At 53.0% G+C, this 18529-nt stretch overlaps 1 protein-coding gene across 2 annotated transcripts in view; it reads left to right on the forward strand.

Moving 5' to 3' along the window:
* Nucleotides 1-1797: 1797 nt before the first annotated feature.
* The window catches only part of PLPPR5 (phospholipid phosphatase related 5), a 75194-nt gene continuing 58462 nt past the window's right edge, over nt 1798-18529 (forward strand). For both annotated transcript variants that reach the window (XM_053655975.1, XM_053655974.1), the window contains exon 1: nt 1798-2034. In XM_053655975.1, coding sequence (XP_053511950.1) covers nt 1798-2034 — 237 coding nt within the window. The remainder of the gene's footprint in view (nt 2035-18529) is intronic.

Genomic DNA, 18529 nt, shown 5'->3' on the forward strand with positions numbered 1-18529 from the left:
AGCTGCTGAACATCTTAACAATGCATTACAGTGCATTTCAATTTCGAAAATTATGCATGCTTTCATTAGCTTGCATACACCACCTACGTTAGACGCTCCTTAATCCAAAGGTATCCTCAAGAACTGCACTTAAAAATTAGCACCATTGTTCCAAAAATTCCGTTAGGTGGATCCTATTTAGACCCAGAGGAGCAGTTGAAACATAGTCCTAGAATGATTTTCTGAATGGAGCGGTAGACCATCTAACTGTGTAGTAGTCACACCATCTATATGGCATAACGTCACCAAAATACGGTGAGCCGCTCCTGGCCACTTGGGAAGAGTTCGCCTCCATCGCCCAAAATTGCTTCTTACACTCGGTGTTCGGGTCACCTACCCGGTAAACGCTAAGTCATTATTAGTAAAACTATGTCTGTAATGACCTGGAGGGCACGCAAGCGACGCTGAATAAATTCACTCTGCTGTTAGAAGAGTGTCCCCAAACTTCCAATCACTGGCCCAATTTAAACGGCCTTTTTAGCCTTACGGTGTCGCTTTTTCCTGACGACAAGGCTATTGGGCTACAATCCACTGAAATGAGTGAACATTCCAGAAACCCGGAAGGCAGTTCCACGTTCTAAGAAAGGCATAGCTCTCATCTTGCCTGCTACATACACAGGCCTCCTTACCTGACCCCTGGAGTGGGGGCGGGGCAGTGAGCAGTGTCAGGTCTGGGACTAACCACCACCCCCCAAACTGCGCCCCCCCTCGAAATGTCCGCTGCCTAAACTTGTCACACATGGCAGGGGGACCCACATGGCCTCACGAAGAGGTTCCACAGCGACTTCCCCGCCCGCGCACACGCGTGTCCGCCCACACAGGGTGCGTTCTGCCTGCCCGTTCTGCACGCAGGTGGTGTGCGCCCGCCTTGTCTCCGGCCTCTGGGGACCAGGGCTGTTCCCGAGGACTCCGGGAACAGCGAGCGAGCGGAGGCAAACCCTCCTTTTCCCCTGGTGGCGGCCCCTCGCTGGGTCCCGGGAATCTGCAGTGCCACGAATCCCGAGCAGCTAATAATGGGAGACGGAAGAGGAGCTGGAGGAGAAGAGAGGACCGAGGGAGGGGCCGTTGTAGCAGAGACAGCGAGCTAGGGTCTCTGCGCTTTCACGCGCGGAGCCTGGGAAGCTGGCGGGGAGGCAGAGACCCCGCGCCTCCGGTCCTTTGAGATGATTTTCCCAACTGCGCCCGGAAGCCAGCGCTGGGCGTGTGTCCTGCGCGGGGCGCGGGAAGCCCGGGGGGCGCGGGCTGCCAGTCGCCGCCACCCGGCGCTTTGGCGGCGTTGGCGCTCCGAAGACGCGTGCACGCACCCCCGGCGCGGTGCGGGTTTCCTCAACCGCCCAGCTGCCGCCTCGGAAGGGAGTTTCTAGCAGCTCCCTCTCCGCCGCCTCCCCTCCCCCCCGTTCCGGGGTTTCACCCCAGCCGGGAGCTCCGCCGCGGCCGCCCTCCGAGGGGCGCAGGTGCCGCTGTCCGCGCCGACGCCGCCGCCTCCGCGCGGGCCTGGGGGCTTGACCCGGCGCCGCCGCCCGCGGATGCACCCGCGCCCGGGACTCCCCGCCCTCCCGCGCGACCTCGCGCCCGGGCGGGCGGCGCTTTCGGAGGGTCGGGGGCGGGGAGGGGAGCGGGGGCCCGTCCGGGGGTAGCCGCCTCCGCCTCCGCCGCCGCCCGCGGCGCCTCGCAGCCCGGCCCGGCCTCGCCAGCGCCACCTCCTCGCGGCGGCCGCCCCCGCCCGCGCCCCGCGGCTCCTCGGCGACGGGAGGCTGCATGCCCCCGCCGGCCGCCGCGCTCCGCAGCAGCATGCTCTATTTCCAGATGGTGATCATGGCAGGGACGGTGATGCTGGCGTACTACTTCGAGTACACGGACACCTTCGCCGTGAACGTGCAGGGCTTCTTCTGCCACGACAGCGCCTACCGCAAGCCCTACCCGGGCCCGGAGGACAGCAGCGCCGTGCCGCCCGCGCTCCTCTACTCGCTGGCCGCCGGGGTCCCCGTGCTCGTGGTAAGCCCCGCGCCTGCCCGCGCCCACCCCCTTCCTCCCGGGTGGAGGCCCCGCCGAGTCTGGGGCGCCCCGGCCTCGGCCCAGTGAGTTCCTCCAACTCGCGGGCAGCCCCTTCCCCAGCGGACATCTGCTAGGGCGCGCCAGGGTGGGTGCGGAGGACACCCCCATCCGTCTCCCCCGCGCGCCACCCCGCACCCCTGCGGCAGCTGCAGCGTTGGTGATGGAGGGGGGAGGGGAGCGGAGGGACTGTCGGAGGTGTTGGGTTGGGGTCAGGCGCGGTAAGCCGCTGAGGTGCATATTGACTTCACCTGCTGGGTGGTGGCCTTGCTCCCACATGGCCAGGGGAAGATGAGCCCCAGCGGGGTCAGCGACAGGGGCAGGGGACCTTCTTCTAGGGGGTGAAAGGGACTCCCGCTCGGTGGTCAGGGCGCCGTTTCCCCCCCTCCTGCCGGGTCAGTGCCAGTGCCAAAGGGACTCAGCTGACCACAGCTGTCAAAGAACAGAGAACTCCCCCATGGAGGGCTCCGCTGGGGACTGGCAGGAGCCGGTCACGAGGCCAGCACTTCTCCTGGGGCTGCTCCCCTCTCTGGGCAGCGCGGCTCCAGCTGTGATAGCCTCTCAGAGGACGCCTCCGGTGTGTGGACTGTGTGTGTCTGTGCGGACACACCTGTGTGCGCATGTACATGTGTGATTATTAGGATGATCATCATTTAATATGTGCCTAGGATGCGGAGTCCTTGGTGAAAGAACTGGTGGTGTTTGCTCAGGAAGCGTTTGGGTTCCTGTGATGTTGTCCAAGTACTGGTGGTCCCCTTGCTGAGATGCCTCCCCCTGTCCCTGCTTTCTCCCCCCTCCCTCCCTGGACAGACCACAGATAACCGGTAGGAAATTAAACATGAAGAGGCAAGCGCTGTTTCCATTGGCTGCATCTGCGAATCGCAGCGAGGAGTGTTAAGAACATCTGTGGTATCTGTGAGGTTTGGGTCTTTCCTATGACTTCAGGGGGAGACCCTTTAATAATTTACAAAAGAATGAACAGTGCCTAGCACCCATCACGGAATTCTAGGAACGAGCCAAGGAGCTTCTCGCTCACCTCCCGGAAACTTTGTCTGGCAGGGGTGTGCCTCGGGGCTGACTTCCGTCAGCTCCAGCTCACCGGTTTGAGAAGCGCTGCACCTCGCACGCAGAAACGGTTTGTTTTGTTTTCACTGTCATTCGCGAACATGTGTCGGAAATCCCAAATCCAGCTTCATGTTTGTGCTCTCTTGCCACCATGGGAATAGTGGGAACAGGAAAAGAAGTGGTTTTCTTGAGGCCGTGTCTGCAGATGTTGGGTTCCCAGGCACATGGTTTCCAGGAGTCAAATAGCTCAGGGATTTTTTAAGGTGTTGTTTGTTTGTTTTTGAAAAAAGCCCGCCACCATCAGAACACCGCTTTCGTTTGCCACCATAATCAACAGTGTCTGCAACCCATCCCTTGGTCATAGCTGTTCTGCGTGTTATTTAAATGAGGTGGCACTTTTTGGATCCTAACCGCCATCCACAGTGGCGGGTGCCAGTCAGAGACACTAACACAGTGGTCCACAGATTTCGATTCCTCCCCCCTTCAGGGGAACTGAGAAGGGGAGTGGGAATCAGTCCATGTGTCCAGAGTGCCTGCCCTGGGTCAAGCTCTGTGGGCGAGAGCCATGTGTACCTCCTAGGAGAGTGACCCTTGAGGACCCTGAGGACCAGATAATAAACTAGAAGCATCTGAGAGCCAAGGTGGCAGTTGTGATGTTTATTGACCATGAGACTGGCACCAGATGCCATGGCTCGGGAAGGAAGGGCCGAGATGGCTGATGGGCAGGCCTCAAGGGAGGCGCCAACTTGGTTTACATGTTTGATATTCAGTTCTTTAGGTTCCTGAGAAAGAACTGGGGGGTCAGTGGGCAGAGGAGGGGAGGTTGGGTTTTGAGGGATCACTGCACACTGGCCTCTGGTCCCCTTCTTCTCTGCAGGGTGTACGGTCTCCGAGGGAAACCGTAGGGCCAGCAGTTGCAGCTCTGTGCCTCTGAAGGACCCCGGCTTCGCACGGCCACTTACGTGAAAGTGCTGTCGTTACTAAGAACGGCCATGGTGCCGTCATTTGTTGAGTTAGGTATCTCACACCTGTCCGGTATTTACATTATCTCTGAAAGCAATGAGTACTATTGTCACCTGTCATTTGGGAAAACTGAGACTTAGAAGGATCAGGTGTCATGTCCAAGGACCAGGGCTAAACGTGCTATGCCCAGAATTTGAACCTGCTCTGCCGCACTCCGAACCGTCACCTTCTCTGTTATAATATGCTTTCTGGGTTTAGCTGTAAATAATTCTTCTCAATTCGTGTATCAGTTTCTCTCTCCATCACACACATTTGCTGGACTACAGTGGTAAAGGTTCTTCATCATATATAGTTCTTAACCTTCAAGACTCGTTTCTAATGCTTTAGATTAATTTCAAAAAGTAGCCCTTCTCACTACCACCAAGTAAGGTTTGTTTTATGTTTTATAAACGTATTTCAACACTGGAAGCAACGTATGTTTTCAATTTTATCGCCTTTATCTCGTGGTGACTTGGGGACCAGGTTGGAATCTAACAAACTTGGACTCAGACCCAAAGCCTGTCCGGCTGCTTTGTGAACAGTGGGGAACTGGACTTGCTTCGTGACCTTGAATCAGTGGCTTAAGCTCGTTAAGCCTCCATTTCCTAAGTCACAGGATTTTGAGCATTAAATTAGCTTTAATGCCTAAAGACCATCCTTGGCCCGTACTTGGTACTCCCATGAGAATCACTGTCTCATTAGCATCATTCATATGGTCATAATTTGGTAACCGTTTATCAAGTTCCTGTGTTGTGAACACCACACCAGGCTGCGTGATCCTAAGGCATTTACAGCCCAATTAGATGAACGTGCCGCAGGTCACAACAGGTCATCGCAGCGGAAGTGTTGCTGTGGACCTCCATACATGTATATGCACACACGCAACACAGAGACGCGAGGGGTTTGGCGGATGACGAGACCATTTTTCTTCGGAGGGGCGAGGGAAAGCTTCCTGTAGAACATGGTGGCATTTGTGATGGGAGTGGAAGGAGAGGCTGATGTGGACTTGAGTCAGGATGTCCCAGAGGCAGCTACACGAGTGACCACTTGGTCATGAAACCAGCGGGCTGTGCTCTTGAGCTGGCAGTGGTCTGTGCAGGCTGTGGGAGTGGGGTTCAGCCGGGGCAGCCTTGGGTCCTCGGGGATGCGTCCTGGGGTGCCAAGGCCAGGCTGCGGTTCCCTCGGTCTGTGAGGGACTGAGTCACACAGGGACATTGCCTGGTGGGTGATGTTTTAGGACATTTGGGGAGCAGTAGTGTAGGGCTCTTCTATTATCAGAATATCCAGCAGATGGTTTTAAACTCTTTATTCCCAAGTCTATTTGGTGTTGGGAAATACGACTTTTAATCGTGTTTTCAGAGAACACCTGTAATTTGGGCTCATTTACAAAAATGATATGGCTCATGAACTCTCTGAGAACCGGGACGGTTCAGTGGGACCTGGGTAGCCTTTGCCAAAGCGCCATGCACGTACAGAATTTAAAGAAGTCAGTTAGTGGTCTTTGGCGTCCACTGAGTTCAAGAACTGGGGGAGGCAGTGGTTTCCGCTGCCTGAACTTGGACGCAGTGGCTCTTAGACCTCCCAGCACCCCGATGACTTGAAGGCATTAGAGCTGGACCATCCCCCCTCATAGGTCCAGAAGCAAGACAGGAAGCCTGCTCTGAGCACCAGGACAGCTCTGATCCTTGAGGCCAACATACCCAGGAAACTCCCTCTGGACCTAGAGGCTGAGGGACAGAGCTCCCGTTGCTGTCCCAAGGGTGTGGTGTCACTTGATGTAGCAGAGGCTGGTGATGACAGAAGGACATCCTGTGTCCTGAGCTCTGTCTCAGTAGATCCGGGTGCCTAAGGCTCTCCCCAGACCCCTGCGCCTGGGAGCTGGCTGCTGGCTCCTCAGGCAGCCCCTGGAACACACTCCTGGGTGCGGGCCAGGACCGGGAGCACAGCCATGGGAGCCGGGCGAGTCTGGATTCTTCTCCTGGGTTCTCTCGCTTACCGTCCATAGGACCTTGGGCTGAATGTTCTCATTCATAAGTGGGAGGCAAAACACTCTACCTCTTAAGAGACGGTGCCTGTAGAGGTTCCGTCTACAGATTCTGGGGGCAGCCAGACGCTCCAGCCGAGTGACCTGAAGCCAGTCCTCCACTCCCTCAGTTTCTTCCGCTGTAGAAGGGAGATCCTGCGGGTATTAGTGTGAGTGGGAAATGGGCTAATACACGTAAGTGTCCAAGTGGTGCCCAGCTCTACAGTGTGTGTGGCCCCCGTGAAGCGCCCCCAGGGTTGTGAAGACCACTGTGGATGGCCTGTTGAAAGTGCCTAGAGAAAGTCTTGGTTTGCTGGTGGATTCCAGGGCTGGGGAAGTATCAGCGCTGGACAGAAGCCACCGAGCTCAGTCCACTCCCCAACAAAAACCGGGGAGCCTGACCAGCGAGCATCGGAGAGCTCAGTCGGAACCCTGTTCTCAGAGTCCGGCCAGTGAGCCCTGGCTCTGAGGCGCCTGCGCCCCTTCACCAGAGCTAAGGCCGGCTAAGGTTCCCCAGGCGCCTGACCCTGTGCCACCTTCATCCACGGTGCTGCTTCCCGTAATGCTCGGCCTGGTGGGACTTTCTCTAAACATCGGTGCTGTCGTTAAATCCACTGCGTCGGTGAGATGCTTAGTGAGATTAAATGCCAGACCTGCATCAAATTCCTAAAACCCATTAAGATAATTAATCTTCCCAGTAAACTTAGGCAGGAGACTTGAGGAGATGAGCTGGCCAGTCTGCAGCCCCGCGGTGACCGTGACGCAGGGCCAGCACCACCCATGCCTGTGGCTCTTTCGTTACACAGCTTTGTTCTGACCCGTTAGTGAGTCTTCAAAGATTGTTAGCCGTGCTCACTCAATCCCAGAAGACTCAGCACTTTATCGAGCCGTTCATCCTTCGTTTCAGTGTTTCTGGTTTGAGAGGAAGCTTGGGTGCCCGCGTGGATAATGGTTCAGGGCGTGGCGTAGGGAAGTGCGTGGTTTGTTCTCTGTGGAAATGCCGTGGAGAGGCGGCAGGCAGTGGGAGGGGCGCTGAGCTGTTCCTGTCCCCGCAGCCACGGTTCCCATCTGTGTGGCACGCACACCGCGCACCTGTGATTACGAGGAGCCACCCTCGGGTTCCAGGCCTGTGGACACGGTGCCCGGGGTGCCGAGGGGCCTCTCGTTCTGAGCACACGTCTACAGTGGGACCCAGCACTGGGTGGGGACACAGCAGACACACTGCAACTGTGTAGGCAATGCTGCAGTTTTCTAGTCAGAGTGTCTGGGCCTTAGCAGATTGGCAGAGATGCCCAAGGTCACCTGCAAGTCCGGAACTCCTCCTCGAGGGTCCATGGATCTGTTTCAGCTCTTCCTATGTTTCTGAGGACCTTGCTTTGTAAGACATTCTCATTCATAGTTACTCATTCATAGTCTCCTTTCCTTCCGGTTTCTTATCTTCCATGTATCCCAGCCCTTGGCAAGCTGACACGGAGGTGGTGGTCTGTGGGGGCGACTTTGCCCTCAAGTTCCCCATCTGCCACAAATGAAATAAACACTACCAAGACATGATCTGCTTGGGGAGGAGAGGTGGCCAGTTTCTCAGGGGAAAAAGGCCTGGAGCCCCTTCCTCCAGGGGCTTTTATTGGGTTGTAATATACAGGAATACAGGTGGCAAGGATCAAACAGTGGATAACATTTCAAAGAAATCTGAGGGCTTAGTCTGAGTCAGAGTCTGTCAGGAAAGGGGGTTGTAGAAACTTTGGGAGACATACTCATTTCCTGCTCGGACCCTTAACATATGAACGAAAGCACTCTTAGCAAAGCAGGTTTCACAAGATTTTTTAGGAAGTCTTTCTTATGCCAGATTTTCCTGGATCCGCTCCAGCAAGGCAAGGAGCTGCACCCTCCCCATCAGGTTTTCAGGCTTAAGTGGATTAGAGCCAGGAAGCGCTTCTCCCAGAGAACATGGGGACTTGGGCTATGTCACATAGCCAGGGGACAAGGGTCCATTGCTCACTCTTTGTTGCAGCCCCCTGAGTCCTTCCAGGATGGCCTCCCAAGTGATCATGTCTGGCTTAGGTTGCCCTCTGCTGTGAGGAGTCTCACCCGTCGTTGACTTCTGACCAAGCTTTGAGGGCAGGGGAGGAAACTGAGGCAGCGTTTGCTACCAGAGACAAGCTTTGTTTTCTGTGGCTCGCATTCCGGAGGTTGCTCACTCATCCTTAGCCATGGGGGGCGGTTACAATTCCTGAAACCAGGCAGAACGGTCCCCAACAGTGGCCAGAGGAGAGAGCAAAGACTCGGGGCTCTGAAAACCAGCCCGCTCCCCCCACCCCTCATCCCTGTTTCTCTGCCATCGGACCCACTGCTTATCCTCTGACCCACTGCTTATCCCAGTGGCCTCGCTGAGCCAGTTACCGCATCTGCAAAAATGTTGACATATTTCATTTGAGCTTTTTATGAGCTGTTGCTCTGAGCATCAGAAGGGTGAGAATGCATTTTGGAGATAGGTAGTCACTTCGTACCTAGGAGGGAAACGTAATATGGGCCTGTGACATGGTCCCGTTGTCACCTGGGCACTGGAGGTGGAGAGGGCTGCTTGGAACAGGGCGTGGCCTGTCTGAATGCTCGCTCCGCGGTGCAGGAAAATGCATGTGATCTTTATACCGCTTCCCAGAGTTTCCTGGCCAAAGAATAGCAAAAATAAATGAACTGAAAAGCCAGCCGGAAGGAAGGGTCTCCTAACTGATTAGGACAGAGAGTTTGCGCCAGTCCCCAATGCTGGTTTTCCCAGTATTCCAGGAAGCTCGGAGGGTTGTCAAGATGCTGATAAAGAATCATCCCATTCATTGGAGAGAAATAATGTTTCCAGGGGACAGTGTCCATGCCACCTGTTACTTATGGATTGTATAAAATTAATTGTTAACTTCGCACTGTGCCCAAAAGACATTACTTGCAAACGTTTTCAAATGATGAGTATGCATCTTCTGTGTATGAGGGACCTGCCATTACTTGGGCTGTGTCACGAGGTCAGACAGTATGCGTGAAATTCCATCTCCGAGCCCCCGTTTTCTTGTAAGCTGAGAGAGGATAACATCATACCTTACGAGAATTCGGTGTAAGCATGTGCAAAGTTCTCGGTAGGTGATGGCTGTTCTTCTAGCACCAATGCCGATAGTAATTATCGACTGTGCACAGGGAAAGGACATTAGGTATGTTTATCACCTTTGTTGAATGAGCGAGGGAGTCATTTACTGGTCACACCCACCCTCTCCGACAGTCTCTGAGGTAGGAAACCGGTCCAGGGAGTGTCAGCGCTTTGCTCCAGTTGGCGCCTAACACACCCAGGGTCTGAACCTGCTACTTCAGGTCCAGTGCCCTGCTGGCTCCAGGCAGGTACCCACTAATCTGACTCACAGCATAAATGGTGGCATTCTTAGAAGATGGGGGGGGGCGGGTTAAAGCGACTGACGGTCTATCAGTGTGCTCTCTACAGGGGCAGCATGTTTGCTAATGTTCAGATGCAGTTCCACTGAGACAGGAAAAGAGGCATTTAGAATCTGTGTCCAAAGGCAAAACCTGCCTTGTTCCTAGACCAGTGGAATAGCCAGCAGAACTTGACCTTCCTGGGTCAACGGTGCCGTCCTTGTGGGTTGAGAAGGCACGTTCTGATGTGAGCGAGGGTCTGAACCTGGAGTTAGGAGGGTCCTTTTAACAGACTATGGGAACTCTATAAGGAATATCATTCTGATGGGAGATATTTTAAAATATGTGAAGAAGTTCTATATTCAGTCCTATTTAGACTATTTCTGAGAATGCCAGTTTTCACTCAGCAGGCTGCTTACTTTTTTAGTCATATTATGACAGATGTGGTTTGAGAATCATTGTCAGTAAAATCACCTCTTTTTTTTTTTTTTTTGTAGAATCAGAATCATCCAGATTTTTTCCCAGACCAGGTATAATGAAAGCTCAGACCATTGTCTTTTGGTAGACATTTCGAGAACATGGGTGTGTTGTGTTTGTGTTGTGTGTATGTGTATATATATATATATATAAAATAAATTCACTATTTTTGTATAGATACATTTTTACGTCCCTTGCTTCTAACATCTAGAATGCCCCACCCAAACTACACAGAACTTTCTGGAACATTCTTCCGTATCCTTCCAGACTTGGTGCCATCTCCTTTGATCAGACCAGATGAAATAACTTCATTCTCCTCCACGATGCCTTTGTCTCTTTCGCCAACTGTGGCTTTGAAATAACCTTGCGTTGGGCTTTGTAGGGCGTTTGTTTCCATTCACGTTTCCCCCAACAGATGACCTTGGAGCGTCTCAAGGTCAGGGTGCTGTCATATGACTCAAGCCCATGCGGTCACATGCAGTCCTTTGGGTATTTTTGGTAGATAAGTCTTCCGGACACCAGTTGAAGTTTGTGATAATGAGCATATGGTTACGTCATAACTGTTCCTTAAAGCCGGCCAGGCCACCGGGTGTCTGGTCTCGAGTGCTCAGTTCCGCAAGCGTGTGTCACCCTGTGTGAGAGGGTCAGCCAGCACCACAGGTTCTGTGTCCTCAGGCTGACAGGTCTCATGCCTAAACCAGCGGTGGTCCCCCAGGTCCCCTGAGAACAAGCCACCAAGGTGACGGTGACAGGCCTCAGGCAGGCCGAGGCCTGGTTCTCTCACGGGTGGGAAACTCTTCCAATCAACCCACGTGGCCTGAAAATCTTTAATTGTACCAACAGTGTCCATTTTTAGCGTTCATCATGCTAATTAAAAGTCACTACTCTCATCGATAAAAAAAATCATTTTTGAATCTCCACAATGCTAATTATATCAGTTGTTAATTAACATCCAGAGAGCCGAGATGGGGGGCGGCCTCTCTGCCGCGGGCCCTTCCTGATGAGATGCCAGGACTGCCCCGACTCCCTCCCCACATTCCTCATTCCCAACGCCTTCCGTGCAGATAAGGATAAAGGCGGTTACTCTTCCCCAAACCAGGATGGAAGCCTCTCTTCTCCTCCTCCAACCTCACTCTTCTCCAGATCTTCCAAAGTGGCACCAGGAAACCAAAAGCTTGTGACGTCACAGGGCGGCCGAGTGAGGCCTGGTCCTGACACACCTGGTCCTCCCACCCGGGGCGTGTCCGCCCTCCAGAAGGCAGGGTCGCAGAGCTGCTACAATGAGACCACCACGCTTAGTAAATTGTGTGTTGTGTTTCTACTGTCACGATCCCAGCCCTTAAGGGTGATTTAGGTAGTGCCACCGAAACGGCCATTGTGCATCGATTTTTTTAAATTGAAATTTCAGATTTGGCTCTTTGTCACCCTGGGGCGTCCAGAAGCCCTTTCCACGCCGAGAAGCAGCTCACGTGTCCGGAGACCCCTTCAAAGCACAACTCTGGGTTCTCCCAGCCCCCAAAATGAGCGTCCTGGATGGAGAGAGTATGTTGGGGGCCTCGCCCTGAGATTTAAAGAGAACTCCTGACCTCTCCAGCGAAGGAACGAAGCAGTGTCTTCGGTTCGGTGACAATGACCTCTTCCTTCACGTGCGCTTTGACCGCACTGGGTTTGCGCGGTTCCTGACATGAAGGAAGAGCCAGAACAACGTGACAACCGTTTGGTCTTTGACACAGAGACCTTCATCCCTCTTCTCTCCGTCCCGTCCTCACACAATGACTTGGGGGCCCCCTCCCTTGTCTGGGGTAAGTCCAGAATACGGACACAGGAGGCCAGGAGACATTGTCTTCAAGCCGCGCTGTGGGGCTCCTGCCACTGCCTTCTCGAAAGAGATTTGTGAATTCGATGGGAGAGAGAACGAGCTGCTCTGTGGCTGGGCCTGGCCGGCCCTTCAGAGACCCTAGGAATCCTTCACTTTACCGCTTACGTCTCAAACCAGTGGCCACAGAGGTTAAGCGACCCGGCCAAGACCGGCTAATGAGAGACCACACAGAGTCAGTTACTGTAGGTGGGCGCTTGGTCAAGGCCAGGCGTTTTAACACTGTTTCACTCGTATTAATTCATTTAACCCTCACGACAACTTTGGAGGGAGGCACTATTGGTGTCTCTGTTCACAGACAGGACACCGAGCCCGGGAAGAGAGCAGCAGGCCTCCTGGGATGGCTCCAGGGTGCTCTTAACCATGGAGGGGGGGTGTCAAGACGGCCCACAAGGGCTCTGTCTGCATTCGGAGAGGGAGATGAAGACGGTGTGGTTCTGGGTGGTCTTTACTTGTGACTTTAGACTGTACACCGGAAAGATTGTACTGGACGCTGGATCTACAGTGAACTTTGTGATCGTGAACTGGTAGTAGCTGCTGAGCAACCAAGAGCCTCGAACTCCCGAATCGTCTGGCTTTGCGATGCCTTAGATGTTTCCAGCATCACATCTTTGCCATAACGCTGCGTGTAACCAACAGACAGCCTGTCTGCGGTACCCAGCCCATGGTCATTTCTTCAAGGGCTGGCAACTGGCTGGAGGCACGAAAGAAGTCTTTAGTGATGTAAATACACAATACACTTAAGAGGAAAGCATAGGCGTTTACGTATTGACAATACATTGATATTTTAACGTCTTTTTTTAAGGGACTTAGGGATACTCTGAAATTGATAGCCAAAGTGCTCGTGTGATCCTGTGAGGCGTTTCCTGGGGGGCTGCAGAGAGGGGGGCTCCGCTCCCTGCTCTGTCTGTTCAGACACTCCCCCTCCATTAACGCAGGCCTCCACTCTCGCCTCTCCCGTAACTCTTCCCTGGCGCTTCTACGCTACCGGGACCTGGCTTTCCTGTAGACCCCCTTCTGAATAAGTGTCTTTTCCCCTTGGCCCAGGTACTCACCATGAAGAGAAAGTCGCCACAGGTGTAGGCTGGGGAGCTAGCGAGCAAGCCAGACACAGAGAAGGAAAGGCAGCCCTAAAACGCACTGTTTTGTGGAAATAGCGTAGAGGACTGGAAGTAAATGTCGTCTCTGCGGATTTCATGGTGACCTGACATTAAAGCAAACGAATAAAAGGGACAGCCAATTGGGGGCCTGGCAAACAGGTGACCACGGCTTCCCACCTCGCTCTGATGCTTACTTACCCTCAAGAGCCAGAGAAAGTCCAGGGGCTTTATGGTCCTGGAGGGCTCGGACTCATTCCAACCCAGGCCAGAGACTGTCACAGCAGCCCCTCATGTTTGGATGCTGTGCCTGGCAGTGAACTACAGTCTCTCCGACTCCGTGCTCACGCGCCCATCTCACCTTTCGAAGCCACAGGGAACCACCTGGATGGTTTCCCAACATACGGGGTTGTTTTTCAGTTCTCTGCTTCTTCCTCTCTTGAGTCTTAGAGTCTCCGTGTTCATGTGGCGTGGGTTTGGCCCCGGCCACCGGGCAGGCTGCGCATATCCGACTTCATCAGAGACGTGCTGTGTGCGTACGGCGGGGTGCCAACGGCGGTGCGTTTCGGGTGTCCTCACCCCTGGCGACTGGAGCAGGAATTTTGCATACCGTGGTTTTGTTTTTCCTTAATGCATTAGCCTTGGAGTTGGGGGAAAGCCACCATCTATACAGGGAGTAGGTCAATTTTTTTTCAAGTAGACAAGACACGGCACAGTGACCTGCACTGTCCCCTCCCATGACCCAGCAGCCCTTGCTAAGAGATTGTGGCATTGTCTTCCCACTGAAGCGGATGGGGCTTTCGGTCCTGAAGACCAAACTCTAAGCAACCTCTTCTAGTGGGATTTGCCATCTTGCAATCGGGTTATTATTTCAGCGTTTGCAACTGGTGTGCCACATGGTGATGTGTGGTCGTTGATCACATACGGGTGTTATGGCCTTTCAAATATTACACATTCCTATAGACCAGCCATTGTGGTTCACACATCTTTGCTTCTCGCTTCCACTTAGTGTCTAATACGTGCCTTTTAAGTGGTAGATATAAGTAACTCTCTGTATGTTTTAAGAGAATAGAATTAGAGAAGGTAAGGTGAGTTGGGCTACTCTTTTTTGTTCTTTGAGATGGTTATTAATTTCCCAGGCATAGGAGTACATGTTATTTTTCATGGTAGAATATATTTAGGTAGATTGCCCATTCACAGATACTTAGGTTATAAAGTAAGTCCAAATTGTTTTTCAAAAACCCAAGTCTTTAATGTTTTGCTTATTTCCCAGTTATCCCCGATTTCAAATAGTTTCCCTGGGTGCACCCACTTAGTGTTTTATTTAATTAAAGGTATATAAAATGTACTTCAAAATAAAGTGTATCGCCCTGGCTGGTGTAGCTCAGTGGGTTGAGCGCAGGCCTGTGAACCAGAGGATTGCGGTTCCATTCCCGGTCAGGGCACATGCCTGGGTTGCAGGCCAGTCCCCAGCAGGGGACCCATGAGAGGCAACCACACACTGATGTTTCTCTCCCTCTCTCCTTCCCTTCCCCTCTAACGATAAATAAATAAAATATTTTTAAAAAGCGTATCTACTTCAAATGGACCATATTTCAGACACCTATCATTTTGTTTTGAAAACCTTTAAAAACATCATATTTTCCCTTTATAACCACTATTTCCCCAGACATTTTCTAAATTTCATTACTATTTTTTCCAACATGCCAGGCGATTTAAAGCACAGCATTTTCCTTTCTGCACTGTAAGTCCAACTGCCCATCCATGTCACATCTGAAATTTGGGTAGGCGGTAAGTCAGAAAACTTACTCGGTGTCCTGGCGGAGGACTGAGGGCTGGCGGCGTCGCTAAACGAGATGAATCACGACTTGGTTGCTACTCGGGGTCTCTGAATCACGCTCCGAACCTTCTCATTAGTAATCTGAGCCTGAGAGTTGAAACGTTTGAGTCAGTGCATGGAACTATTTTTGAGAAGAGTTTCCGTCCTCAGAGAGCGATCAGAATTAGTGGTGCTTTACTGAATGACATTAATGAGTCAAGGACGACTCGGGGCTGCTGGGGTGGGCAGATCCCTTACAATTGCAGTCAACTTCGGGAGGAACTGCGAAAACGCAGCCAGGGTTTTATTGTGCATGGACACCGTTCATTGACCTTCTGGATTTCCCGATGGGGGCGAACCAGCAAACAGGTGCACGTTAGCACCTCACCGTAGAAAATGGGTGTGAATTAAATTGCCCACCCTGGACAGGGCTTCGTTTGTGTGATAGGTCCTTCATGTTCCAAGAGGAGAGAAAGGATCCCCCCCCCCCACGGAACTCAAATGTACACACCCTGACAGAGGTGCACGGAACCAGCATTGGCAAGAGGTGAGGAGGGTGGAAGAAGGGATGAGGGAGAGAAGAAGGTTCCTGAGAGGAGGTGATGCTGGCTAGTCAGGGAAGCCAGGGAAGGTGTGCCAAGCAAAAAGACCCCGTCCTGGGTTGACGAACCTCCTGGAATGTCTAGAATGGGGTGGTGGACAGCGCAGAAGTAATTAGGTTCAGAACATAAGGCAGTTTCGCAGAAAATCCACTACACCTCCTGGGTGGAAGTGGGAGTTCCCTTCCCAGCACGTGGAGGGGAACCTGAGTGACATGGTCTAACTTCTGAGCCTCGCTTTCTCTGTCCGCAGAGTGGGGTATCAACATGTCCTTGGCTTGCAAAAGCAACCCCATCGCTGAGACTGATTCTAAGTCAGTGAGCTAAAGGAACCTGTTGGAATCTTGTTGAGTCTTCAGGCACCTACTAGTCTTCTTCATGAGGGGTCGCTGCTAAGTGTGTTCCGGAGAACTTACATTTTTTAGAATGAAAACATCACCGTGAAACCAACTTTCAATTAGAGAGTTACTAAGAAGTTAATCCGGTGACATGTATGATTTTAAATCATTATTTCCAACATGAGCAATGCTAAAAGGTCAATATTTATTCAGTTATGAAAGTTCACGGCACACCATTGAGATTCAAATTGGCAAGGATATTTTTGTTATTCTTGCTATGTTTTCCTTCTACAATTAGGTCGTCTTGACTTGCATTTTATTTCTGTTTGTAATCCTTACTCTAGGACGGTTTTTTTTTAATTTTAGGCATGGGGAAGAGAGAGAGGGAGAGAGAGAAAGAGAGAGAGAGAGATGGAGAGAGAAAGGAACATCAGGGTGAGAGAGAAACGCCATCGGCTGCCTCCTATATGCACCCTTGCTGGGGATCGAACCCACAGCCCAAGTACATGCTCTGACTGAGGATCAAACCAGTGATCTTTTGGTTCATGGGGTGACGCTCCAACCAACTGAGCCACCCAGCCAGGGCTTGACTTGCATTTTCTAGTTAGCATAACAGGTGTGCTCACCTGTGTAATTAATGTCTTCAGTGTCCTCGTTATACATTGGAAATGAAAGGGAAATGCATCTGTATGTTGCCCTAGATCTGGGGACATGATACTGCTTTCAGAAAGTGTGGATTGAAATGTTCACGAAGCAGAAAGTGCTATTCTCGGCGGGTGAGACTCCAGTTTTCCAGTTTATGGTATTAAGGATTAAATGTGCTTGGTTTTCTTGCAAGAGGCTCTGGCGTTCTAAATTTAGCCCTCTAATTAAGATTTCCATTCATGGGAAATGACTTTAAAGAGTACATAAGACAGGCTTTTATACAAACAGGCTTTGGTTGGATTAATTAGATTTGCATACATTTTATGACGGGAATGTGCTCCTGCCTTGGCTTCCATCACACGGCCGAGAGACCTTAAGAAGATTCGAGGGAGAAAACACATCACGGGTTGCAAAGGAAGTGAGTGCCAGCAGTCGGGCCAACGGGGCGGCAAGAAGGAACCACGGACGCTAAGGCAGCCGAGGCTTTGGCAACGCATACGCCGGCCAGGTGTGGAAAAGCGGGGCTTGGGAGAGAGAGGTGGGAGACTCAGAGACACCACAACTTGTGGGTTTTTGTTTTCCCCGCAAAAAAGGGACCTGGAGCAGCCCTGCCACCTGGCGTGGCTTGGATCCCAGAGACTGGGGCGCTGGTGGGGTATTTAAGACAGATAAGGCCAAGTGAGGATGGCAGTCTGGAGTGTGGGCAGGCAGGCGTCTGGCACACAGCTCAAATACACTGTCACTTGGCCATCAGAGACCGGCGCCGAGCCAGGGTCACGGTCGGGAATGGGGACACAGAGCAGGGCGGCCGGGAATGGGGACACAGAGCAGAGAAGGAAGCACAGAAGTGGCAACGTGGAAGGAGGCGCGCCCTGAGGAAGGCCCAGCGGGCTGTGTGGGGACAGAGGGGCAGAGCAGGGCGTGTCCACCACAGCGTCCCCTCCCCAGCAGCCCAGGCCAGGCCTTCCCAGCAGGCGTCGGTCCGGGGCTGGAGCGGGTGCCGGGCAGAGTCGGACCAGCAGATGGGAGGGAACAGGATCAAGCCCGGATTTGGAACCCGACTTCCCACTCCAGCCGCAGTGCCCTGCCAGACGCCTATTCCTGCGCCCGTCCATCAAACAACAAAGACCGGACGGCAGACGCCAACCACAGAGCCGCAGGCTCCCCGGCAGCTGTGTAAAGCTCTGTCACCTGCAGAACTGCTCACCAGTCAGGTGGCACAGGTGGTATGGTCACTCACACATGACAAAGCGCGGGCTCAGTAAAAGGCGATTCGCTCACAGTCTTGTGGCCAGAACACAGGCAGGGCGGAGGGTGGAACTCGGGTTTGGGCCTGAACCTGGCCTTTTAAACCCCTGCTTGCGAAGGCCTTTGCCACCAGTGTGAAGATGCGTGAGCAGGGCTCTGCTGGCCTCGGGGGTCCAGCCTCGTGCAGAAATAACGCGGATGCCTTGGAAACCCACCCCGGCCCTAAAAGGTGCCGGGGCTTGGCAGACCCCCTCTCACCAGGTGCCGAGTTGGTGAGGATGGAGCGAGGTGCTGGGTAGCCCCGTGAAGAGACTAACCAGGGTGAACGCAGGCAATAGAGGGGGTGTCCCGGAGAGCGAGGCTCAGGGCCGGGGGGGGGGGGCTTCCGTGAGGGGCGGGTGTGTTTGGACTTGCTTGGAAGAGAAAGAGAACTACGTGTTGAGGTGGATTCGGAATCAGACTTCTCCAGTGTGGACCCCAGATCTGCTGCTAATTAGCATGGTGGGGGGCTGGTTCCTGGACCTCACCCATCCTCAGTTTCCTCGTAGCAGATGCTGATCGCATAGAAGCCAGTGCTTTGAACAGACTAATAATGCAGGGGGGAGGGGGGAGGGGTGGCTCAGCTCATTTTCACACCAGTTCCATCATTTGGTATTATCACCCCCCTTTTGCAAAAGAAGAAGCTGAGCCTCAACAAAGGTTAACTGACTTGCATGAGGTTGAGTAGTTTGAAACCAGGGGTCTTCCTGGCTCCCAGACCCAATCTTTCTACGCTGCCTTGTGCCCTGCTGACACACAGGGACCTGGCCAGGGGACCCGGGGTTTGGAAAAGAAGGACCGT

This window comes from Artibeus jamaicensis, unplaced genomic scaffold (genome assembly GCF_021234435.1).
Source record: "Artibeus jamaicensis isolate MK-2021 breed Jamaican fruit bat unplaced genomic scaffold, CSHL_Jam_final scaffold_1689, whole genome shotgun sequence".
In the NCBI taxonomy this organism is placed as follows: domain Eukaryota; kingdom Metazoa; phylum Chordata; class Mammalia; order Chiroptera; family Phyllostomidae; genus Artibeus; species Artibeus jamaicensis.